Source organism: Teleopsis dalmanni, chromosome 2, assembly GCF_002237135.1.
Source record: "Teleopsis dalmanni isolate 2A chromosome 2, ASM223713v2, whole genome shotgun sequence".
NCBI lineage: Eukaryota > Metazoa > Arthropoda > Insecta > Diptera > Diopsidae > Teleopsis > Teleopsis dalmanni.
Window position 1 is genome coordinate 28,559,873 of NC_051847.1, and position 27,861 is coordinate 28,587,733.

The window sequence follows — 27,861 nt, forward strand, 5'->3', positions numbered from 1 at the left end:
AATACTATGTATATTTATATATTATATATATATTTATATACTATATATAAATTTATATATTATATATATATTTATATACTACATATTCCATACATATATATTATATATGTACTATATACTTATTTACAAATAATACTTAAATTATTATTTTTATATTAAATTAAATTTTAACGTCCGTTTTGACGAAAGAAACTAAATTCTTAATAAAAACGTCTATTTTCAATAGAGCAATATTTCGAGTAGTACTAAATTACAACAATAAAATTTTGTTTGTACAACTGTTTCGAGTAGTGCCAAGCACCCATTATCAGAAGTCTTGGAGTTATTTCTTATACTTAATTATTCGTAAATAATTTTTAGAAATTGCAAGTAACAAAGGTTGAATTCGTGCCCTGTCAAATTTGAAGTTCAGGGTCAGTGTCAAATTATTATTTGTAAATAAGTAGTTTGAGTGAAAGTCCATACACTTGTCTTTATAAATGAAAAGACATAAAAATTTTTAATTTTTCAGATATATATATATTTTAAATCCAACAATAAAAAAAACAATATTATAACTATTTGGATTAAATACTGAAACAAATAAAATCTTTGTGTATACATTTTTATCACAATTTAAATCGATTTTCAATTTTCGAAAAATTATTAAGTTATTAATACTAAGTTCACATTAATCATTACTCATATAACATTGTAATCTATATTTATATGCACACTAAATTATTTATAAATAGAGATGATAATTATAAGAAATGAACACTGTTTATTAATAATTATATCACGGTTAAACAATTTTTTATCTTTTGAAACAAATACCAATGATAATTATTACAAAAAAAACTAATAAAATACTTTGTTTGATTTCAAAAAAAATTATAAAATAATTATTTTCTATCTCTGTTTATAGATATAGGAACAATTATGTATATAATATTTATAGTGCAATAGTAATATTTATATAAATAACAAATACAAATATTTGTATATAATATAATTAAACATTAGATGAATGTAGATATAAATATGTATATATAATGTACGTAGCTTAAATAGTTTTTAATATATATATTTTATTATTATTAAAAAATATTTACAATTTTTGTTATTCTTAGGCCTCTTCGCCGATAGCTTTGGCTTTGTCCAGCCAAGAAAATTCATAGCTGATAGACCATTTCATTATATTATAAAAAATTATAAAACAGTATCATTTTTTGAAGGATGCTACACAAAATGAGACTACTTACTATTGTACAATATACAAGTATATTTGGAAATGAAATGTACAAACATGCAATGAATATTTATTTTATTAATTTAATAATAATCGAAAAAGTAAAAAAACTATTACTTATATCTGGAATATTGATGTGAGAGTGATTTTTGTCACATCTCGGTGTTATATACATTAAAACTTTCCATATTAATGAGAATATTTTTAAATTAATATTTTAAAAATAAATATTTGTTATAAAAATAATTTACTAAAGTGGTGCCAAAATTTTTCTCGAAAATAATTTATTAATTATTTTTGTATAAAATTTATCTTAATATTATATTAACTAAAACTAAATAAAGAAGTTATATGAAAATAGTTTGAATTAAATATAACCTAAATTTTATTAATCATAATGACATGAAATCTATTAATATCAGTTATTTTAAACATTACTTATGTTAATAGTTGAAAAAATCTTTTTATAACATATGTGATATACAATATATATATATTGTGTATAAAACAATTTCTCCACCTTATATATAGCTATTATTTAGACAAATTTTCACTTTATTTAGAGTACAGCAAAAAATTAATTTATAGATGAATAATGGAACAGATGAAGAATTGCAAAAGATGTAAATTAATAAATTAATTATGGATTATACATAGCAGTAGAGGCGAGTGTATATTAGACATAGCAGAGTTTCTACAGATAATTACTGGTTACACTTGAACCAGTCGAAAAATCCAAGATAATGGAAATGATCAATTTAGATGATTGAAGATACGATGATATACTTTTAAATACACTTAAATTGAAAATAATAGAAGTGACACTGCAGGTTACAAGAGTTATAAGTCAAATGATGGATGTGAAGAACATACAGTGCTCATGTTATTGTAGCCCCAATTCATGGTGAAATCAACTTTTTTGTCTTCCTAGTTATAATAGGATATTAATTTAAGAGTAAATTAGTATTAGATTTAGTACAGTGTTTATAGATAAAGACTTTCCTCTGTTATATATTATTTTGTAGCAAAATCTATTGTGTTTCTTTCGTAGAACTAATGTTGCTTTGGATAGGTACTTCAGCCTTCTTTTTGACAAGTACATTCTTGTTGAACATGACGAATTTTTACAGATAAAAACTAAGACCTTATTGCAAGAAGATTTTAATCTCAATGAATCTATTGCATCTTAGAGAGTGTTATGGATATATCTATAGTCGATGTTGAAATGGAACTTCCATCGATTGATTTTCAGCCCATTCAATGGAAAAAATTAATATTTATAATATTATAGGTGCTGTTTATAAGTGCCAGCTGTTAATAGATTTACTATAATGACGTCTTTTAAAGGTAGATATAAAGCTTTATATGAGACCATATAAATGAGATAAAATATGACATAATTAACTAAGGACATAATTTGCTTATCGACTAATGTAACGTACTTAGTGTCGGAACTATATAAATAATATATATGTATATCACATGTGTTTAAAAAATATATCACATATTTTATAAAAAGATTTTTTCGGTTAAAAATGTTATTTCTCACACCCAAAATGACTTGTAATATATATGAACTGTAAAAAAATATTTAAAAGTTTAACTTGATACTATATTTTTTAAGCAAATAAGCAAATTCGTTTATATATATATTTAATATGTATATTTATGTATATTTAATATATATGATTTAAGAAACTTTTCTTTGATTAAAAAGATTTACTATATGGGATCCGTAATTATATATATATAACATATATAATAATGTTAAATTAACATTAATTTGTGAGAATTTATTTTATTAGTTATAGATGTAATAATATCATATTAGTTTTAAATTATGGAATTGCTGTATAAATCTGTATATACAATATATATTTGTACAACAGGATATATTTGCATAAAAATAATGCATAATGCTTTTTAAGCATTATATATATTTATATATCGAAATTGTAAAATATTAAACTTAATTATTTATCTAAATTTGATTATATAATATATATATTACAAGTAATAATAACAATTCGTTTACATTAAAATCAATATTTAATATATATAAATATTGTACTAAATTTTTTTGATCATAAAATATTAAAACAATATTTATTTACAATATACAATATTATTTATATTGTATTAATAAGAAATATTTTTTTTTACCATAATATAATGTATCAAAATTTTTGTGAAACTACGTATAAGCTCGATTTATACATGACTATTTTAAAAATAAAATAAAAAGTATTTTTTTATTATTCCTATTTTTTATAAACATGTATTTTTTTCTATAGTAAAATATATAAAATTATAAGTTACTATCTTAAACATATTTTACTATTAGATAGAAATCGTTCGAAAATTGAAAATCGAAAACTCTTTTTGATAAGATTTTTTATAGTATTCAATTTAAATGGTTATAATTATTGGCACTGAAACACCTAATTTGAAAAATGTTTCACTAGAAAAAACTATAATGGAATTCTATTAGTTCCTACTTTGAATTATAGAATACAAAATTTGTTTATATTATAAGACTGCTTAGTAGACTACTTACCGATAGGAAGACTATCTTGTATGTTTTCTTTGTGAATGATGGGACTCTAACAGCAGTAGTAAACAGTTACTCTTTCGGGTCAAAATTGATGACTTGTCAGACTACAGTTGGCACCATCAAATTAAATTTTTGTTTTATTCTACGCAGATGATATACTTTTCGAAACTGTGATAGAGAAGATAAGCGTCGCTTGACCCGACCAAATTTCATTGATCTGTTGCACTGTAAGCAATTTACTAATATAAAAACCAAGCTAATAATAGCTCTTAAAAGTAAATACTTCAAATAGTAGTCCCTTTTTATTTTAATCAAAGATGTTTTTATTTTCAATAATAATGCATTAATGTTACTATAGATGTATGGTAATATATTTTAAATAAATATAAGATATATAATACTAAGGTAATCTGTATCAACACTATAGCCAAAACTATTGAAATATATGAACTAAAATCAATTATACCGATCTGAACTACAACTGAGACCATATGCCATAGGCAAATTCTGAGCTGTAGGATATATAATTATTAAATAGTGGAAGATTTTCGGTACAATATTATGAATATTAATATAATAAAGAACAGCATCACTCGGAAATTAGACTTTAGATTTCTTTCTGTAAACATATGCTATCTATGGACTGTAAAAATTCCAAAAAATGAAATATGGTACTTTTGCACAACTATGAAAATCATTTTCCAGCGCGGATTGATTGACATAACTGACATACGCCAATGATACCAAACGTTCAATAATTCAAATAAAAATAAACTGCAAATCATTGAAAAGAAAGTTTTCCATAGAATTTATTGAAGATATATAAGAGATCTTTATTAGCATTACGAGAATATAAATACTAAAATATAATACTAGGTCTCTCATAGTATTACAGCATATGCTATCTATAGAATGATAGTTAAGTCATGTTAAGATAGTATGTAAAAAACCGAAATAAAGGACAATAAAAATTAAAGCATATAAATAAACGAAATGAATAAGAAGCTGAACTACGATTGTGGAGAACATAAACTGATATTTGCAATGGATGAAGATCCAAACTTCAAAGAAAAGGAAAAAAGTACCAATATAATGATATTGTAATAATATGACTATTTTAAATAATTTTGGTTGAAGCTATAAGAGAAAAATGTAGCTAAAATCACCCGGTTTTTTAAATATTTTCATTTTTATTGCTAATTTATAGAATGCTTATAATTGTTGTTAATTGCTTATACTATGTTATTTACTTAATATTCTCATCTTATTTATATTATATGTTTTTATAAAACTCTATTATTGATGGAATTGAAAATTGAAAATATATTTTTTTTTGTATGAAAAAAATTTTGTTTAATTTACATTAAATTTTAAAAATTTTAAATTAAATTTTAAATTTTAAAAAAAATTAATCAAGTAAATGTTGGTATAAAACAAATTTTGTTTTAATTTTTTAATTAGCATTTCAAACTGTAATGGGTATAAAACGAACACTTGACAAGAAGCTAATAATATTCAAGGCCAATAGACCATTTATATATGTTATAGGAAATACTGCTGGAGTACAGTTTTTTACTGGCTCATATAAAAATATTAAATATTAAGAATATTAACTATGAACGAGAATTGCTAACCATGAATATTCAAATTTATTTATTAATATGTATATATATATTTTATTATGTCCGACGAACGATTAAGCAACAGGCACTGACTTTAGTCAGTACCACTGTAATCTAAGTACATAGAATTATACAGTGACTGTTGCTGAATCATATCTTATGCTATTTAAATGGATTTACTCAACTATATTTTTGACATTTCCAACTACGATTTCGATTGCCAGCAATTGTTGCTTAATTGGTTTAAGCTTGCTTATATATATATATATATATATATATATATATAAATATATACGCGTGTGTAAAGAAACGCTTGCCCACCCAGCGCATCTATATTAGCTATCAGTTCATCATATTTTAGGGGGATTCTTTTGAGCCCTGAATATTATATATATAATATTTATAATATATTTAATTTACTTTATTATTTTATAAAAAAAATATACATAATATTAAATCGTTTAATTATTATTTGTTATTTTATGAACTACATACGTGTGTTTTATACAATAATTTACGTAAAACTTACTTTGGGCACTTGGTAAAAAGGGATCATACCACCATTTTCCATGAATTATAAAAAATTTAACTATTTATTAATAAATTAATTTTACTAAATTAATACAAAATTAAAAAACAATTTTATATAAATAAATATTTGAAAATATTAATTTTAATTGGCTTAATTTTTAAATTAGCAATTATAATGGGAAGATGCGCTTTACCGAGTTTCGAAGAGGAACCAATAGTATTTGAGGCCAATAGACCATTTTTATATATTATAAAGAATACAGAGGGATTTAAGTTTTTTGTTGGTTCACAAAAATATTTCAATTGAATATTATAATTTTTAAAAAATTATTGTAAATAAAAGTTACTTATAAAATTACTTACTTGACTAACTAGTGAAATGTGTTGCACTTTAAAAAATTTTCCATCCAAAATTCCATCCATCCCTTTTCCAAAATTATAAAATTTTAATATATTATATTTCCTTAAGATTGCCGGTCTAAATAATAATTTAAAAATATTAATATTATAAATATTGATTTTAAATTTGTAGTAATAGTTTAATTTGTTGAAATTGCACAAAAAATTATATATATAGTATAATTGTAATATATTTATTAATATTATAATTTATTAAAATTTATTTATTTTATATTTTCTTAATATATTTATTTAACAATTTATTCTTTCTTAATTATAAAATCTCATACATATAATTCATATATAAATATATACACATAAAAATGATAATATATTGATTATATATTTTTAATTAGAAATTTAAAAATGGTTTGAGTATTATTTTTTTTATTTCTGCTATGATAAATTGTTCTTTAAAATTATTGCAAATATTATTTATGTTTATTTTTAATTGTTATCTATAAAACTCTTTTAAACCAGTATATATATATCTACACATTACTTAATAAATATACATATAATAAATATTTTGATTATAATCAAACTTAAATGCATGGTTTAATTTAATTTTTTTTTTTGTTTTGGTGGAAATATTAACAAAATATATATTTATTGGGAAATATAGTATGTTACTCAGAAGTCATTTTATATGCCAAATATATAATTCTGAGATGTTCACAATACACGTTTAGAAGAAACTTCTAAGTAGTTCATTAAAAATTATGAAAGAATCATTAACAAATCTTTTTTTACATTATACTGGGGGCTAATAAAAGTTCACTTAGTTGACTACAAAAAAAAATGACAATAATAATGTTAATTATTATTAATTATTATTGACTACAAAAAAAATTGACAATAATTATGTTAATTTTTTCAACATAATTTTCATCCATTTCTAAAATACTCTCCGAAATTATAGTATTTTTAGATCTATAATTTTCAGATTTATTTTGTGGTTATCTATAATCGGCGCTAAATCCGGTTAATATAGTGTTAGACGAATTTCTTCAACCGCTGAGAGCACAATGAGAAGTTATTCGTTTTTATGCAGTATGAAATTTCAGTACAAAACATAGCAGATGTCTATTAAACAGTCTTCAGAGAATTAACAGCTACAACTTTTTTCTATGATAAAGTAAACTGACATCATGGCGGTTAGACTAACACCTTCTGAACTTCATACCATTGACTGTTGCTTTCTGTCTGTGTAGTACTTGTAGAACTAAGTAAGCTTCAGAACCTGTTACGTTTTTATTCTCAATCTAAAAATGCACATGCCCATACCTTAGCACTTTTGGCCTATCACCATTTAATTTATTCCTGCATGAGCTTTCTTTTCAGTATAAAATATATTTTCGGCTACACTTTTACAGGTGTTTCTATATATATACATATGAATATATATTTCATAAACAGCTTTTAATTCTAAGATATTAGAATTGATTAATACGATCCATTGTAAATCAAACTTGCTAAAATTAATTGAAGAATTCGAGGTGGTTTAAATATTATTACTTTAGTGTCAAAAAGAAAAGTCCATTTCTATTCTACTGCAATATTTTAGAAGTGAAATATTTGATATAATCGAATATTTACGTTAAGGTTCATTGAACATCTTCAGCATACTTTTCTATGGATTTTGTAACGATATTGTATGAAAAGTGAAACATATTGCTTCATATTTGTGGAATTAAGTACAATTATCTCAACGGAGCATTAATATACGTAGTATAGTTTTTCTATATGGAAAAATTCAATTCCATAACAGCTTCTTATCCAACTATAAATGGCGAACTGACAAGAAAATGAAATATAATTTTGTATATAATTATTTCATACGTTAATATTAAAAATTTGAAAATATCTATTATACAGGTATATCCTTATGCTATGCAGGATTTTTCCATCATGAAGTACCAACATTCCAAGCAGACCATCCTTTTCGCTATATTATACAGAACGCAAATGGTGCACAACTATTTTCAGGAAATATTAAAACATTTTAATAAAATTTTAATTTCGAAGCAAAAATAATTAATTTAATTGTCTAATAATCTGAATATTTAACAGAAAGCCTCTAGGAACAAACTGTTTATTTTTATAATAAATTATTTTTTATTTAACTTTGTTTATTTCTTTTTCTTTTTTTGTGAAATAAAAGGTAGGTATGCAATAATTTTAAATAATTGATATAATAAACAAACCAAAATATATATAATTTTATGTTTGAAATCATTCCGATGGAAATTATAAAATATATTTGTAATTTATTTATTATAAGAACGTCGATTACAACTTTTCCCCATTACCGACTCTTCTTTCTGATTTTAACATATCACTGTTAAGATTGTTGTACCAGGAGAGGATCTCTTGTTCTAGAAGAAACCTGTTTTGTTCATCTTCCTTGCAAACGGGAAACAAGCAAACGGAACAGTGTGGGCTCTAATGAGTGTTGTGGATGATATAATACTCTGACTACAGTATATATTTAGTATATATAGTAAGTACAAGTATCGTGGGTTCTGAAGCAAATCTCTTGTATATACAATTTTTATAGTATAGTCAACGTTTTCTGTTATGGTTACAGGCTCCTCGGAGAGGTAGGTATATAGATTTGTGGTCAGTTATTGCTTAGTCTGGGGTAGAGACTCAGACTTATTGCTGTTAGTAGAGAGTAAAAGTGCTCAAATGCGCTGACTCAGCTAGTCTCAACATAATAATCAAATTGAAAAATATACAATTTTTAATAGATCTTTGACAAAATAACCTGAGTATACTATTTATTATTAATGAAACAATTATTCATATTTTTTACTAAAAAGAAAAATAACAGAAATTATTAAAAAAACTAATCATGATTGTATATTATATAGTAAAACAATTTTTTTCAATTGCATGCAACTATATATAAGGGAAATTCGCATGTATATGAAATTTTATGTATTATATCTGTTTAAAATAAATCATAAAAACTGGGAAGTACCACATATATTAAAATTCCCTAACTAATTATTAAATTCTTTATAAATTATTTCAGTGCTGAGAGTAATGGCAATAATGGGAATCAAACGGAAACGATTTCATGCTAATCATCCATTTATTTATATAGTCAAAAATCAAAATAATGTTCCCGTATTTATTGGTAATGTCATTCAATAAACAATGTAATTAAATTAAGAAACAAAAATAAAAAAAAATTAAAATAAATATTTATCTATTTTCTTTCAAATTTAATTTCATAATTTGTCTATATGTTTTCCTTAAGAGGACTACGTATTCTTTGTTGTACAGTATGAATGAAAGTATCTTAGTTAATTAAATTTTTAACTTCGACAGATTCTACTTTGTAATGTTGTTGAAAATTTAATTAAGTTATATGAAGCGAAAATAGTCAAACCGTAAACCTATGAAATTCACAGGAAGCTATGAAAAAATTTATATATTTATATATTAATATACCGGTTAAATTAGTTAGAATATATAAACTGTCTATACTTCACTATGCTGAAGTATGTAAATAGTAAGGACCAGATGATGCATGGTTGATACCAATGCCAATCCACACTTTAGGAGACGAGCCTCTTTTAGATCATAATAAATGGATCAATGCAGAAGCACAAAAGTGGTAAGGACTAGCTTATGCATGGTAGGCATTAATGCCAGTTTACCCCTTAAAAGTCAAGACTCACTAAGTTCTTAAGAAGTGGACTTATTTAATATCACCATTTCGTGAAAACTGAAATACCAGAAGCAATGGCTTAAAAACTCAGTAAATTCCGATAAATAATCGCCATATTACACCTAATAAGCTTTGCATTCTTATAAATTTTTTAGCATATTAGTTAAATCACGACACAAATTGTCGCAGAAGTTATAGTTTTTTTTTTGGTACATGTCATGTACTAAAATTAGCATCTCCCACTCAGTGATATCTTGATAACTAATATATCAATGAAATTTTGACAAATATTTCAATACGTAAGAAACAAAAAAAGAGAGATACACTAGAGTATTGGAATCGCATTTAAAGATATGAACTACTAAAACTTTCCTTTTTCAGGTTTTTAACTAATTAATGAAGTAAAAGTTTATCATATTTTAAATACTTACACCCATTCCTGAATTATCTATTATAAAGTCAAGTTATCTTAATGTTCATCAAATCAGAAGACATAAAATGATATAAGAAACTAATCTTATCATAGCATACAGTAAATTTACAATATTGAACGCTAAATATTTTATTTCTAGAAACTATTTTCAATTATAGATATTGATGAAGAATCGAAATATATGAAGATGATAAGTTTATTAAATGTATAATTATGTACTGATTATATTAAAATATACTTTCTAATAGAGTAAAAAGAAAAAATTGTGTTTAAACTATTCCAACCATTAGAACTTCAAGCATTTTAAATGTTCTTTAATACTTGTACCAGTACCCAGTATTTCAGAAATTAAGCTATATTCACATATAACAAAGTCTATTCAAAATATGTGTATCTACTAAAATCCGTTGTCAAAGCAGAATACCTAGGACATTGAATCGAGACTTACTTAACTTACTGTTAGAGTACCTTGAGCATTTCCGAACTTTTTAAGTGTTCCTTCCAAATTGAATTCGGGAAGTGTTCCAACTCAAGTATATCCGAACCCTAAAACTTTGAATGCATGACCATGATTGAATATATAAAAAAATATTGATCTTCTATAATTAATGTAGTTATTCTTTTTAATAGGTAAACAGGTAGTGTTAGCTGGCAGTCCTTAAAGAGTCCTTAAAGCCAGTTAGCCAGGCCAGTATACTTTACATAAGACTCTTTCTAAAAAATATTGAAATAATTACTGACTTTTGATAAAAGTAACTATAACAATTTAATTAAAAACCTTAAAACAAAGATTATAAACTTATGAGATAGCAATTTTTTTCAAGATAAGAATTACAAACGAACTCATTCATAAATGGAAATATGGGCAGTTCCCGATTTCTATATGCTTTTTAGTCACTAAATAAGAACTGAATTGATTATTTTAGACTTACTTTGTTAAGTAAGAATGTTGATTAATATATTACAAATGCTATTTGTGCTCTTCATCATTAAAACATGTTAATAACGTGATTAAATTTAATCATAGTTATATAAAATAATACTATAAAAGAATAAAAAATTTTCATTTATTTTTACATGGGTTTATTTAGGTGTTTAGTTAAGAATAAAAAATTATAAAAAGTGCATTTCAATGATACCAGATATATAATCAATACTATACATTAAAAAATAATCTTCCATCATAAACACTCGAAATTATTTGTATCAATTAAATATAAAATTTTTATTTGGTCAATTATAAATAATTTATTTAGTTTTCTTCTAGCATTGATTTTAAAACATAGCTAATGTAGAATATATTCGAAAGGAAGATAGACGTCGTCTACGTAGTCTCATTAGAGTTTATATGCCGGAGTATATGTCAACATTTTTTTAAGTATGTCATAACATAGGTTGGTTGCAGTGGCAGGCCATTGTATAACTTCCATGTATCTCAATTACCGATTATCCGCTAATGTGGTTTTGCCACCACATTCCTCGCAATAACCCCTAGTATTAAAGAGTAGAGACTAAATTCAACCCGCCGAATTTAGATTTTAGGTAAAGTTTCTTGTCTTCAGCTATGCACAGTCTGATAGACTGTCAAAGAAGCATCTTCCTACAAACCTATTTCTTCTGGACACCAGAGCCGAGCATTCACAGAGAAAAGGCATTATTATGGTTTGTTTTTACTACGGGTTTCCACAACTTTTGCAGTGAGGATTATAAGGAATACACAGGTTCTCTGCGTGGGTTTCTATACACCAATGAAAAGAGAGACCTACAGTAAGCCCTGCAATGTTCACGTGGTGTCTTTTGATAAGTTTCGAGGATCTCATTTTATTATAGGTGGGCCATCACATAAGTTACTTATAGAGAAGTTCCGAACAGTAGTGAGCTACAACAACAAAAATCCTATTTATATTATTTATTTAACAAATTTAATAAATTATTAAATTTATTTTAATTTATATAAATAAAATACATTATTTATAAACATAATCAATTTAAACATCAAAAACTTCATTGTATATATACATATATATATAAAATATAATGTGTATTTTTATTAAAATTTACTTTTAATTTCAACATTTGATTATAACTTAAATTGAATATCTCATAGTGATTATATAAATTATTACAAATCAAATTCTGAATTATCAAAACTTTCTGTAATGTCCTCATTATAATTTATAAACATAATTTGATTTACGGTTTTACAGTTTTTTCCTATAGTAGAGCATTTGTCCGACAATAAATTTCTCGCTTTTAAAAAAATGCTTTCCACAGAAGAACAAGTAGCTGGCGAAGCTAAAATAATGCAACTTAACTTATAGAGCAATGGAAATTGAGTACTATGTAAATGCCACCACTGAAGAACATCGAAGTCATCACGGATAGCAATATTCATACTTTCATAGGATAATAGCTCTGAAGAGACAGTATTTTCCTGATTTTGAGAATGAGTAGGCTGAATAAAGTCTTCGAACAAAGACCCATTAAGAGGATTGTATTTTGATTCTATTGTGATTGTCGCAGCATCTTCACTCGTTTCTGCTAAATTCATGAGGAGTCGTTTACATTCCTTTTTTATAACTTTTCTTTCTATAACGGAAAATTGTATCAATTTATTGGCCGGTGGAAATAGAAACAATGCTATTTTGTGTTCTAGTCTTGTGTTTTTTAAAACAATTCCGTTCAACGCTTTATCGAGTTTGACTTTAAGATTTTTGATAATATCAATGTCATCGGGATTTACACCGCATGCCTTTTTAATTTTGTGAATACAGACAAGCACCAAATGCATAGTCGCACAGCTCATTTTCTGCAGTGTTTCAGTTGTTTCTTCAAAATGATGAAGTAGAGGTACTAATTCCTTCAGTAAGTCAAAGTCTATGCTGTTAATTCTAAATAATTCATTCCTGTCTTCTAGGTATTGTGTGATTTCATTCCAGTTTTCCATTAATGAAAGTATAACATAATATGTGCTGTTCCATCTGGTTTGGGAACAATTAATGGAGATGAATATATTTCCGCAGGATTTTTTTAAATACTTCACCAGTTTTCTGGAGTTTTCGCATAATGTATTCACTTCGCTTATGCTTGCTAAACTGTTTTCAATGCAATTGTTAAGTAGGCTATTGGTACATAACACATGAGTTCCCATACCAAAAGCGGATATCATATTAAAATCTCTATCGGTAAGCACTGGATAGTTGTGTTCCAAGGTAAGGTCAAAATTCTGTAATAATCTGCTGACTTTACATTTAATGTTGAGCCCTAAAAAAAACTTGTTTTTTAGATATGCTATTAGAATTAAAAGTTTTTGTATATCACATAACAAATAATTTATTCATTTGTGAAATATATAACTAAAAAAATTAATTTTTAATTAAATGAATTTTTCGTCTAACTATATAACGGTTTCGGATATTACTAAATATATATCATAGGTAGTTTTTGTAAATATTGATTGCCTTTAATTCTCCTATTGTGTTAGAATCTGCAGAGCAGCAAACGACTAGTTGTGCACCCTTGCCGTCGCCCATCTGTTCTCCTTTGAACCTACCCCCTTAAAGTGATTAGATTCCTCCTTCTAGACTTTCTCTCCTCCTCTTCTACTTTACCTTCCTTCCCCAATCACTACTCATCCACATTCTAAAACAAATATTCGTCTTGTAAACCCTACATGTTATATGCATGTTAGACCCCAGCGGATTGCAACAACAACAACTAGTTTTCTCAGCAAAAACATGGCGTCGAACTATTTTTTATCAACAGTTTATTGTTTATAGTTGATATACATGGAATGATGAAACAAAAAGCGCCTTAAATAGACATCGGTTTAGGTCGATTGTTGATTTCCTATGATTCAGCAAAAGTTAGGAGTTAATAAATAGCGTGGTCCATATATAATACTTAGTTTCAAGTATAAGTCATATAACCCTGTCAAATTTAACAAACTTCATTAATCTAATTCACTTGTTCGGAAATTAAACCTATATACTTGGTCAAAGGAGTAAACTTTGTCACCATTAAAACCAATCAAACTAACTATAAACGATAAACTAAAACTACTCTAGGAGCCTTTTTTATGAGAATCTTGATGAACTGCAAGGCCACGCATTAAATAGCATTTTAAGCTTTCCCAAAGGATTAAGTTGGTTTTAAATTTCTGACTTTTCGATTATACAATAATATAATGGGCCAATAGGCTCGAGTGGATCCTTTAGAAACGCCGTTATAACCTATTCTAACCATAAACGATTGAATAAATTCGTTAATAATGTGCCAATAGACCCGAGTGAATCCTTTTGGATCGCCGTTATAACCTGATCTAATCATAAGCGATTGAATAAATTTTTTAATATTATAATATATAACAATGAAATCAGTAGCAACACTATTTTATTAGAATTTCTAAATTTTTAATCTCATTAATATATATTTACCTGTACAATCCTCTACATCCATTGACTTCATTCCTAAAAATTTGTTAAATATTTTTCCATCTTTAATATAGTGTATTGTACATGCCAAATATGATTCCCGTAGATATTTATCCGTCCATAAATCACAAGTAATCGCAAAACCCACGTCCTTGATGCTTTCTAAATCTTCTTTTAATTTACATTTTTGCATACTATACAATTTTTCTATATTGTGTCCAAGTGTGGAGCAATGTGGAAGTAATTTATCAATATCGACATTAGCTCCATATTTCGAGCCAACTGAAAGTAAAAATTCAGCGAATTCTTTAAATTTGGGATCCTGAATTATTTTAAAAGGTCTATGGCCTTGAAGAATCCACTTTGTTGTTATCTTGGCACATTCCTTTTTACATTCAGTATTTATATCTTTCTTGACAATATTTGTTTTATCAACATCTAATTTGGACAGAACATAACATTTATGTCTCACTAAATTCGAAGTTGATTTTGATGTAAATTTATAAACATTTCTGCATCCTCTGCATACGACGAACCCCTCCAAATTTTTGCCTGCTTCATTTTGAATTCTACCAAAAGTTTTCCACACGTCACTCCGTCCATACCTCTCGGATACTGAAAAAATGTTTTCCGATAGTTTTTCCTTTATGGTAGCCGAATTCAATACGCTGTAGTATTCCGCATTGTCATCCAACATAGACTCCTATAAATATAAAAATTATTATTTAATTTATTTGAACTGAAGAATATCCAAATTGCATTTTACTTACATCAGAATTATCCATTATTGCGTGTTTTTACTTATTTCTTTTAAGAATTCCAACAACTTCACAGTTTTTATGTTGTGTATTCAAAATGCAGTGAGTCTACTGTGTACTGTCAAATACTGCCTTTATTTGCAAGAATCAAAACATTGCCGGTGTGTGTGTTTTGTAAATGAGTGCAGTAACTCATTTGAAGATATTCAAAGGAACGAAAAGTAGTAAGTGAGTAGAAGAGAGTAAATTTCACTATATTCTGTGTCGTGGTCTTCATAGCAAGTTTATAATGTATTAGTTTTTTTTTCACTGCACTTGCATTTCAGTCCAGCAACAATGACACTTGTTGTACCCTTCATACCTATTATATTGGCTATTTTTATACTTTTCAAATGAAAAATGTTATACAATTATTTTCTAATTTTTTTTAAATTATATATCTTATTTATTGTATTTATTAGACTTTTATATTATATTACGAATTTCCGCTTTTTGCTGTTATTTTTAATATTGATAATAAAACTTTTACTGCTTACCCAAATGAATGTAGGGTACAAACGAAAACAAAACAAACTGTCCTTATACCTTACATTTGGATTTGATTTATTATATTTGTAAAGGCAAATAAATAAAAACACTTATAATTTAAAATCATTTATGTTTATTTTAAAACAAATTCACTAGTCACTATTCCAAATATCAGCAAAAGCTGAAACTTTTCTCTGCCGGCATTACTTTACTGCACACAAATGTTGATGTTTGTTATCGTTTAATGTTGACATATAATGCATACTGGAACACATCTTTAATATAATTAAATAGATTTAAGAAAAAAATTATAAAAATGAATGATATATAAATAACTTGTTAAATTCACTACAAAAATATTTGTACTCAATCAGCTGAATTGTTTTGCACAGTAGTAGTGCCAAAATGTGATTATCCGTTACTTTGTATTCGTTATTCGTATTCGTTACTTTTCGTTACTCATTTTACCTATGAGTAGTATTTGTTATAACTACTCTTTCGAGTACTTGGTAACGATTACTTTAAGCAATTGTTTTCGCGGTATAATAATAACTACTTCATTTTGAACAAAATTTTTCTTCGCTATTAAATTCATTAAAAATGTGTAAAAACATTGATATAAAAAAAGTGAAATTTGGATACATTTGAAACCAGTAGGAGGTGAAAAGCTAAATGCTAAATATGCGGATCAAACAATTCATTTAAATAATTGTTCTTATATATTAAATCTATAATTTATTATAATTAATATATATGTAAGGCGGTCATCTAAAAGTCGACTAAGCAGTTAAGAAGTCTAGTAGCAGTAATAGGAGTCAGTTGAAAGTAGACAATCGGTAGCAGCAGTTCAGAGTAAGCAGTCGGCAGCAGTAGTCGGTCTTTTGTTCATAATTAAATATTTAGCTTTACATATATTTAACTTTTACATACATGATTTTAAAAATTCATTTATTACGAAAAAAAGCATTTAAACTTTAGTAACGAAAGCGCAGTAACGAATACTGAGTAACGAATTCATATTCTAAAAGTAACGGGTAGTTACAAATACGCAAAAGTAACGAAGTTTGGCACCACTATTGGACAGCAGAAAATTATCGATAAATTATCATTTGCAGTATCACCTTTAAATGAATTTATTTTGAAAATTACAGTGTTCATTTTTAATATTCGAATCACATCATCTAATGAATTGTATAAGTTCTAAAACATGTATATACATGTATTTATAAATATATGGTTTTTCTTATGCTTAAGTAAATATGCCCACATAAATAAATAAACGTTAGTTGAAATATTACAATTTGTTGCATTTGGAGAACAGTAGCGGTTCCATCAATTTTGAAACGCATTACAACATTTTTACATTGCTGATCTTATTAAACAAATTGAATTACATATTTCAGTACATATTTTTAAAATATATATTTCAATTATTTTTAATTTAATAAATTTATAAAATTGTCAAAAACAACAGAAAGGCTATATAAAATTAATAAGTTTCTTCGCTCTCTTATTTCCAATTTTGAATCATATATATTTGTTGTCCAAACACTAAGCCTTCTGTATTTTAATGTCTGCCATTCTCATGATTACTGGAATAAAGTTTCAGCTTTTACCCTTAATGATTTTAATGGGTTCAAATTTTATATTGTGGCTTAAGATGTTTTTTTACCTAGCGGAAAAAAATAAATAACTAAGTGAAATTGTTTTGCAATTATTTTTACCATATGAACAGGTTTTAATATAAATTATTACAACATAACAATTTTTAATTATTTTTTAGTTAAAAATAAAAAATCATCAGAATGTATTTAATAAAGCATTTAGCACTTAAGACTCAATAAAGAATAGACATTTAACGTCTTATATTCATCAATTTCAACTCCTTATAATCTTTCAAAATATATATTAATTATTAAAAATATAATATTCATTTCAGTTAACTATAAATAATACTTTTTCCAAAGAAAAGTACACAAAATTTGTTATCAGTAATTAAATCTGACAGTACATTGCCAATTATATTATCTTATGAAGTTCAATATTTTGAAAATATTCGTAGGAGGGGTTATAACTGCTTTTCTGCAATGAAAAGAACTCTTTGATTTCTGATAATAGTTTGAGTAAAAAAAATATATTAAAATAATATGATATATTATTTTGATTCATTCTAGAATTTAAAAGATATTAAAAGGGAAAAAATAAAAGCATATAGTTTGGGTTTAAAATATTTTATTTTTTTAAATATTAGACTTTAAAACTTTTATATACGGCATTGTTATTGTAAAGCATTATTATGTCTGAATTTTAGCAATTGGGCGCGGGATATAAACTACTATATTAACAACATCAGATGCTGCCACGAAACAATTATCGATATACAATCGTTTGTATCGATACATGTAATTAATTTGTATACTGCAAATAAAAATTTTAAATTCAAAGCTCAAACTGCTAACAACTATTATATTTAACTCAGTATATGAATAAGTAATTTATAATTTATATTTAATTTATTTAAATTATAATAATGGCTATTATGAAATGTCTATTGGTAGACAATATACATTTGTCTACTAAGTCGATTGGTAGGTTAATTTCGCCATTACAAATGGACAAATGTGAGAATAAATAATGGATATGCTTTTTATATAGTTTTTTCCTAATTTACGCCTAGATAGAACTAGTCCATTAATAATTAGCATACGAAGATATAATTCTCAGATTATCTATTCTGTTATAAATATTAAACTGTTATAAATCAAAGAACTGAAATAGAGATGAAACGAAAGTCATATAAGAGTCCTTGACATTATCCTATTTATAAAATAGAAGTGAATATAAATTTATAAAGTTATAGTGACGTTTAATAAAAACCTACAGTTAATCTGCTCCACAGAAATGATCAACATCCTAATTCTAACATTAGAATTAAGCAATGTATTATGATATATTACTCTGATTGTCACTGATGCTAATGAATTGGTACTTAAACTTTTGAGCATTATTTAAAGAAAAAAATTAAACGTCTGCTAATATTTGTTTAGCACACAGTTTCATTGCCTGACTAGGCAGTCAAACCTTATATATATTATTTTTAAATTTTGTTTGCGAACAAAAATTTGTATGGCTAGTGAAAAATTAATAGTATGTAGAAATTTTGCCAGTGTAGCTTCGTCCGTCAATTATAAAAATTAATTCAATAAATTAAGGTTTTTAAAGTTACTACAGTTAAATGTATATATTTTTAATTATTTGAACAGAAAAATTATAAATGTTGAAATGTTTACCAATTGTTGTATTTTTATAGTATAGTACGCAATAAATTTTGACATTTCCAAAAATGAACATAGCTCGGACAAGTCTTTGTTCGAATTTTCGGTATAAATTTGACACTTTCGAATATTTCGTTTCTTTTCCGCTAAACTGTCGTAAACGTAGGTAGCCAATATAAAATTTGTTTAATTATAATCCAATAATATCAAATAATTGACATGTAGATATCTATTAATTAAAATTAAATGCAACTATATTAATATACAATAATGTGATTTCATTTTTATATTTCCATTTAAACTTGTATGTCAACAAATCTGAATGCGCTTCGTCTTTGTTGTGGATATGTTGGTGTTTTGGAAAAAATAAATTCTTTGAAACATATATAATGTAATGCATATATAATAAATTGGCATCGACAGAGTATAATTTAAGATGGCAAAGTCAAAGAATCACACTAATCACAATCAAAACAGAAAGGCCCATCGCAATGGCATCAAGCGCCCAATTCGCAAGCGTCACGAATCCACTTTGGGTGTAAGTATTAAAAAAAAAAATAAAAGTTAATATTTGCGCTAACTTAATTTTATTTTGTGAATAGATGGATGTTAAATTTCTAATCAACCAACGTTTCGCACGTAAAGGAAACTTGAACCGCGAAGATGCCTTGAAACGTCATGAAGAGCGTAAGGCATCGCATGTTGGAAAGCCAAAGCCAATCAAGCTATAAATGCCTAGGCTAGCTTACAAATTCAGTTTTAGGAATTTGAGAATATAAATTGTGTGAAAAAATAAGAAAAATAAAAACGTAAACAATTTTACAAAAATTAAAAACGGTTTTATTAAATTTAAAACATTTTAGTGTTGTGTGTGTGTTTATAGTTTTTTTTAATAATAAAATAAGGAACATGAAGTGTTAAATGCAGACAGCTCAATAGTAAACGCTTAAGGTTTTGTGGAATGGTATATGTTCAAGCTCCTTGGCGAATTGACGTCGATAGTCCCATAGAAAGTGATCTATTAAAATAGCGTTGACATTGGCTTTGGAAACATCTGGGTGCTTTTCAGCAAGTTCTTCCAAGACTGCATCCTTCACTTTCTCAACAATGTATATAGAAGCACCACGTATTTCCACTTCCATTGGATCACCATTTTCCATAATTTGATCTTTTTTGAGCAACTCCAACAATTCCGGTGTATATTCTAAACTATTAAAATGTACCAACACTTGTGGTATGCGATAGTCAGCAAACATTGTTATGCACTCAAGATCATTGAAAGCGCCCAAGCCGACACCGCGATAGCATGCCCACAGATCACCAATAAGTATTTGTGCACGCTTATAGATTGCCACGCGTTGTCCAGCGAAGTCTGCTTCGTCACGGAAGCACGGAAACTCTTGGACAATTAATGTTAGAAGTTCTTTTGCTGAATTCTTAGCTGCAAGTACCACATTTTCAAACTTTCCTGACCATTTCTCTAACAAACGATTACCCACTTCATGTAGGCAAGAGATTCGCTTATCGAACAATGGCACTTCTGTGTCACCATCATCCGAGCGAAATATGTGTCGTAGCGTTTCAGCGTCAATTTTTGAATAAAACTCCGCATTGGTTATATCCACACCTTCAGCAATTGCCCGATTGACTGCTGCACAAAGAGCAAAGTAACCAGTTTGTTCATTCACTTTGTATTTTGTGTAATTTGCTATAATTTGAAGAAGAAAATTCATTAGGATTTTTTTTATTTAATAATTATGTATGATATTTACTGGGCGTCCAAAAGCAGAAATTCAGCGTATCCACTAGAAATATCCACTCCGCGGCATATGCATCAGTGGGTTTTGGATGCATGTCATGTTGCGAGAAGTTGCTCACATCAATTCGCTTGTCCAAGATGCCGGCAATTACTTCCTGTGTTAGTTTTTCGATGCCTTCCGGTAGTACGCGTACATATTTCGCGTTCTTGACGATATGTTCGCCAGATTCCTTCGGTGTTAGTGCCATTGTTTTGCTTTTAGTTTACAAAACTCCACAATTTTGCGTCCGTTTATATTTGAAGATGCTAAAGCTCCAATCAGAATGTGATTATTATCGATTGCGAAATTGATAACGGAAAGATCGTTTCGGCGATAAAAAGTGCTGCCATAATAAAAACGGCATACAATCGGTTTCAAGCACTATCGACTTTCAAATAAACATATTCTTAACTGTTACGTATTATATTGTACTATTATATATATTTTTTAGAATTAAAACCAAGAAATTAGATTCTTTATTTAATTTTAAAAGAAAACATTTTGTATGTGAACTTCATAATAATTTTTTTAGTAAATATAAGTCAATTATCTTTAAAGACACAAAACATATTTCAGGTTTCATTAAAATCATATATCTCGACATTTGCGTCTAATTTATTCAAAACTAAAAAAATATACTATTTTACCTACGATATAGGATCCTATAGGCCATGTGCGATTTCGATTAAATTGAGGTAAAGTAAATTCAAATTTCCTAGGGATTTTTGCATTGCACTTATGTAAATATTTATTGCACTTATTGTTCTTAGTTAAAACTTTTCAACTTTTATCTATTTATTAAACATCTATAAAATTTTCACAATGGTAACACATAATTTACTAAATTTTTATCTAATTTACCCCACTCGAAATTTTGGTAAATACCAACATTCGCTGCCATACTAATATAATTTACTAACTCGCACATGGCTTTAATAAAGTTGCTACACAACAATATACAATATATATTTTGGGTTCAATTAAAGTCGACTATCTCGACTTTTACTTATAATTTATTAAAACATAAAAAAATTTTATAGAAAACTATTTATACCTCGAATCTAAGGTCATTTAATTACTACCGACTGGGGCCGTCACCCATCACTCCCATTCCAAACTCCGCTACTGGCAACATACATGTAGCTTAGAATACCGTTATCAATAAAACAATAAAATCAACAAAAACAAAAATATTTTAAAGAAAATTGTGAAATATTTTTCACACTAAACCTCAAATAATCAAAATGTTTTGATATGATATGGCAGAGTCTGAAATTAATGGTACGCGATCAACCAATACAAAGTTATCGCAACATTTTTATTCGTAAATGTTACAGATTAATGATCACACTTGAAAATCATGTTCGTATGTTATTATGACAAAAATAATTTCATCATATATTTTAAATCTTATTTAACTGAAACTGTATTGTATAATTAAATCAACCATTGGAATGTATAAGGAATTCTTTGCCAATATAAACATACAAGTTAGCAAATACACAAACCATTTGGTATAAGAAAACATAGAATGAGTAAAGTACAGAGTAAAAAGTGCTACCAACTTGTTTCATACAAAACTAACGAAAATTATTTATTTATTCCAAATCAATAAAAAAGAAACAAATATACTTTTATGTAAAATACAATATATTATTAAATCACATATAATATATTATAAAAGAAATTGATTTGTTTTCATTGTTTGCATGACGGATATATCAATAAACCATTCAGCTGTTCTGCAAACATAGTGCAACATTGTGCAACTGGTCACTCTAAGCTCAATGAGAAATTCTACTTTTTTGATGTTTGACAACCGACAGTTTGTGTTGTCTTTTCGCTGGTGTCGCGTGTGTCCCTTCGTATTAGATTTATATTTTAAAAATGTGCTAAAAAAATTAATTTTAATTTTATCATTTGTAATATATAAGCAATAGAATTAAATCTAAGCGAAAACACAATAATAATAATAAAGCAGTGCGATATTATATAAAAACGCGAAGTCTACAAATTTATTCACAAAAATAGCTCACAAAGAAATTTCGCTGCTAGTAAAGAAAATTCTAAAAAATTTAAGTGTAGCAAAAAAGCAATGTTTTGAATATATTGAATATTTTATTAAAATTGCATAATTCTATATTTTAAACATAAATTATTAATGCAAATGGTGCTAAAGTGAATTTGCTATTAACAAAAAAAAAATATACTAAGAAAAGTGAATTTGATAATTGTAAAATCATTACATTTTGCTTTGCATTTCGTTGTTGTTTTTGTGCTGCGCTCAGCTGTCCACGCTGTCAGTTGGAATCCTTTTTGTGCTACGTTCTTTATTGTTGTTTGATGTCAAAGCAATAAAAACACAACAGAAAAAAATTAGCTGAAGCTGCAGTGGCACAGAACGACAATTTGCCATCGAATAAGAAAATTCATAATTTTTATGCAAGGAATTATTGCAGGTAAATAAAATAATTTAATAATAATAATTTTATTTATTTTTAATATTTTTTTTATTAAAATTAAAATAAAATTTACATAGTTTTAGGATATTTATTTTGCCTGTTTAAAGAAAAGTTAAGAAATTGTTTAAAAAATGTAAAGTCAGCAAAGTAAATTTGTTTATGTTAAATTATCTGCAAATCATTTAAGAATAATTTTAGTTAAATTGAAAACCTTCGGCAAAATATTAAATAACAAAAATAAACAGGGAAATGTGCGCAAACGTTGTGTCAACAAAGAAAATCGTGAGCAGACATTAAGACGATTGGACTGGACAAACACAATGAATACATAAATAAATTTAATGAAGTCATTAAATTGTATTAAATGTGAATTAAAGCAAAAATCCAATTTATTAAAATAAAAATATTTAAAACAAATATTGAATTTATAAGCAGGAAAAATATGTATTCCACAATTTTGCTATAATTTTTATGAACCTCTTGAGTCATGTTAGCTAGACAGTCATGGTCACGGCAAATGTGAAATTGTGATTCCTTTGTAATGTAAATTACTAATTTGAGTATGACAGAAAAAAGAAGTTGCGATTAAATCTTGGTCACTTTCTGTGCTTTGTCCAGCATGAGGACAAAACAGTGTTGCGAAGTATTTAATGTAAGCATTTGCGCTTTTTAAGAGCAATTACATATTTTTTTGTGTGGATAAGTAAGTATTTATCTTTTAAATGCATACTATGTTTACACTTAGACTTATCGAACCTCTTAAGCTGATTGTTATATAGATGCAGTATGAAAACTGCATGATTATTTAAAGATAACACATATGCTTTACGTTTTTGTTGTTTAAAAAAGTAAATAAATCGAAAATCTTTATAAAAACCGCTTTTATTAAATTCCAATCCTTCACAATTTCAGTTTAATTACTTTTAAGCTTTCTTAAGAACATTATATCGGAGTTATGATAAAAGTGGTATTGTTTATTTTTAATATTAAATCAGTTATACGCGGGTTATTACACTGATTACTTATCTATGTGTTCAATGTTAAAAAAGCATAAAGTATTACTTATCAATCACGTATTTTTTTTATTTTATAATTGCACGAACAATTTATTGATAATTATTTTTAATATTTAATGCAAAATTAAAATAGCAATCACAAACGTTATTTTAATATCTGACTTACGATGATATATTTTTAAAGTTTACTTAATGTTAGGTATATATAAAACTCATAAATCACTTCAAAGACATAAGAGATTACTGTGAGGAAAATTAGGTTACTTAGGTCGTGTGCGAGTTAGGCAAAGTTGCGTTCTAAATGAGGGAAATTCTAAGTTGTGTCGATAATGTATTAATGTGTCGATACGTGTTGATAAATGGCAAAATGTGTGCAGTGCGAAAAATCCCAAAAAATCTCCCATTTGGTTTAGCATCAACTTAGCCTAACTCGCACACGTCCTTAGTTTCTTTTTCACAAACTAAACGATTAAGCATTATATATACAATACATACAATATGCATATATATATGTAGATGTACATAATGCATGTATATAAAAGTTTGAATATAGTTTGAAAAATCAAATATTTTTAATTCGAAACTACATTTTATATTATTTTAACAAATATTGAAGTAAATCAATAAGACTTTACGAAGTTATTTTACAAACTTTAATTTTCTTAAACATGTTTGTTTATTTAAGTCTGTATTTCAGAAGTAATGCACTCAATATTTCGTCTGTATTTCAGGAGTGGCCCAGCGAATTCTTGCCTTAATGGCACTAATCGTCCGCATAGACCACTGACTTCAAACACATATTTCCATACTCTCTTAGCGTTGAATTATATGTTCCAAAAGATCATTCCACTTCTTTGGAGTTACTTCTATAACTCACTTCAACAATTCTATAAATTTTTTTAATATAAGCGGTGCTGACAATCATTTGTGTACTGTAAGGTCGATAGACTCTTATAGATTATCTTAGAAAGATAAACCCTAGAGTTCAATTACGTTTCAGTAAATCTGTAGATCGTGTGTTTATTGAATTACTAAAAGGATAATGTACGATTCTGACGATGCTGCAATGATGACAAGCAGAAGCTGCGATGACAAACCACGTTAAGGTAAGGTATAAGCTGTCAATCACTATTTAAGTCTTTGTTCAGCACTTTAGATAAAGCGAGGTTATGTTCAGATGGTTTTCGTTGTGGCTTGTCGGAGATAGCAAATGTAGACTTATTGAATTATAAAAGCAAATAGTTTTACTTAAAGGAGCATATGGAGTTATAATAAAAACAGATCACGCACGATGTTTGCACGATGTATTAGAACTACAGCACATAAGGTCTTGGCTAAGATCTCACTAAGGTATGGTCGTAAAACCCGCTTTAAGTAGCGGCTTAAAGCAGTTTTATCTTTAAAACGTTTTTAAACGACTTTTTATGTCTTTTAATGTTTGTTTGACTTTTAATGTTTGTTGAGTAATATACTTTCTTGTAACTTAGTGCCACTTTCTAAATTTGCTAATATGTCTGTTATAAAATTCTATAGAAGTTTAGCTCTATCCAGTATCGTTACGGATCAAAAAGTTCTAACTTAACCAATGAAACAATAGCTAGTTTAGCTCGTGTCCCTCTGTCAACTTAAGAGTGACAAAGTGGGAAATATTTGTCTTCGGGTGAAATTGTTGATACTGTCTTCTTAACTTACGTTGTGCGTCCTCTTAACCTAACCAAAGCGTGTTTATCTACACTTGAAAATATAAATTGTTGTTTTGGGCTTCTTTCCTTGTTTGATGATGATATTGAGAACTCGATTTCTCCATCAACAAAATAGAGTATTAGTGCTTGTGACACTAATTTAAATAAATCGTACATAATACATTGAAAATAAATACATATATAAAACGATTGTTTTATTTACTTAATTTTTTAAATACATATAATTTAAAAAATCATAAAAAACACTGATCAAAGAGAGTTGACGTATCGTATCTAATATTGCATTACAAATTTTACAAAAAATAAATAAATAAATAAATAAAAAATGAATAATGTTAGATTTTTGTTAGTCACATATATTCTAATTAATGTTAATTAATACAATTACTTTAATCTCATCTAAAAGCGTTTAGTTTAATAATATTTTGTGACTCGTATCAGTAAATCTGAAACATAAATACACCCATATTTACTCGTCTATACCCGCATAGCCTGTTTCTATAAAACTCATCATATTTATTTATAAAAATCTCTACGGTTATTTTTATGACTCATATCGATGTTTATTATTTACTATTTAATGAAGTTAAAATTTTTTTTAAAAATGATCGACATTTATTGCCTGTTGGAAATAAAATTTTTAATTTACAATTTAAAAATTTAAAATTCGAATTAATCTATAAAAGCAGGTGCTATGCTAAAACAAAAAGTTTCAATTTAACTGTAAAGCTTATCAAAATTATAAGAAAAATAATACAAAAATCTTATCGTTTTTAGTAACTACACTTTTCAAAACCCCAAGCACCCCATTCCAACGGCACTGGTTAGGTGTGCCTAAAAATCTGTTGAAATGTATCTAACCAATCCGAAAGCTGTCGTTTTATGAGAATTTTTATACCAATCTCTCTTTTATGCCAAAAATTTGATTTGCTTTTATACTTTAAAAGCAACGACTTAATTTATGACAATCGTAATAATAATAATAACCACAAAAACAAATAAATTTAAACGATATCAGTTAAGAAATAATATCTTAATTCAATGGCGTGTAGGTAACTACATTCGGTTCTAACGACTTAAATATAGATAAACTTACTTTACTAAATAATTTATTGTTTGTTTTTTTATTTTTTTTGGTTATTGAACAAAAGTTCAAGTGTTTCTCAAGTGCAAGATTCATATCTGATAATACTACGCTATGCTCTTATAATTTCTTCAGATTAGTACAATAAATATCAAGTATGTATAATGGTGTGATAATGTTATTAAGTAATATAATCAATCATTTTGAGTCAGAGCTGGTATTTAAATATGTATTTATTTGCTTTTTAACATTAATAGAAATTTATAGCATGTTGCTTATGTAGTATAAATATTTAATTAGTTGCATTAATATCTAATTCTGTTGAATTATTTGTAGACATTTTGTATATAG

At 26.6% G+C, this 27,861-nt stretch overlaps 3 protein-coding genes across 4 annotated transcripts in view; 2 read left to right on the forward strand and 1 right to left on the reverse strand.

Moving 5' to 3' along the window:
- Positions 1-19,525: 19,525 nt before the first annotated feature.
- LOC119677765 (60S ribosomal protein L29) lies at positions 19,526-20,281 on the forward strand. 2 transcript variants are annotated; one of them, XM_038089258.1, is made up of 3 exons: positions 19,526-19,608; positions 19,870-19,984; positions 20,049-20,281. In XM_038089258.1, the coding sequence occupies exons 2-3, from the start codon at positions 19,883-19,885 to the stop codon at positions 20,175-20,177; spliced, it is 231 nt and encodes a 76-aa protein (XP_037945186.1). In that variant the 5' UTR covers positions 19,526-19,608; positions 19,870-19,882; the 3' UTR covers positions 20,178-20,281. The 2 variants fall into 2 exon arrangements, with proteins under 2 accessions (XP_037945186.1, XP_037945188.1); XM_038089260.1 differs by having other exon boundaries at positions 19,590-19,612.
- On the reverse strand, positions 20,273-21,530 carry LOC119677764 (queuosine salvage protein-like). The gene is made up of 2 exons (XM_038089257.1): positions 21,219-21,530; positions 20,273-21,154 (listed from the first exon to the last, which is right to left on the reverse strand). The coding sequence occupies exons 1-2, from the start codon at positions 21,451-21,453 to the stop codon at positions 20,379-20,381; spliced, it is 1,011 nt and encodes a 336-aa protein (XP_037945185.1). The 5' UTR covers positions 21,454-21,530; the 3' UTR covers positions 20,273-20,378.
- Positions 21,531-23,379: 1,849 nt separating this feature from the next.
- Positions 23,380-27,861, forward strand: part of LOC119677766 (kinase D-interacting substrate of 220 kDa B-like) — a 53,402-nt gene continuing 48,920 nt past the window's right edge. Inside the window, exon 1 of the mRNA XM_038089271.1 lies at positions 23,380-23,704. The gene's annotated coding sequence lies outside the window, so the exon portion shown is untranslated. The remainder of the gene's footprint in view (positions 23,705-27,861) is intronic.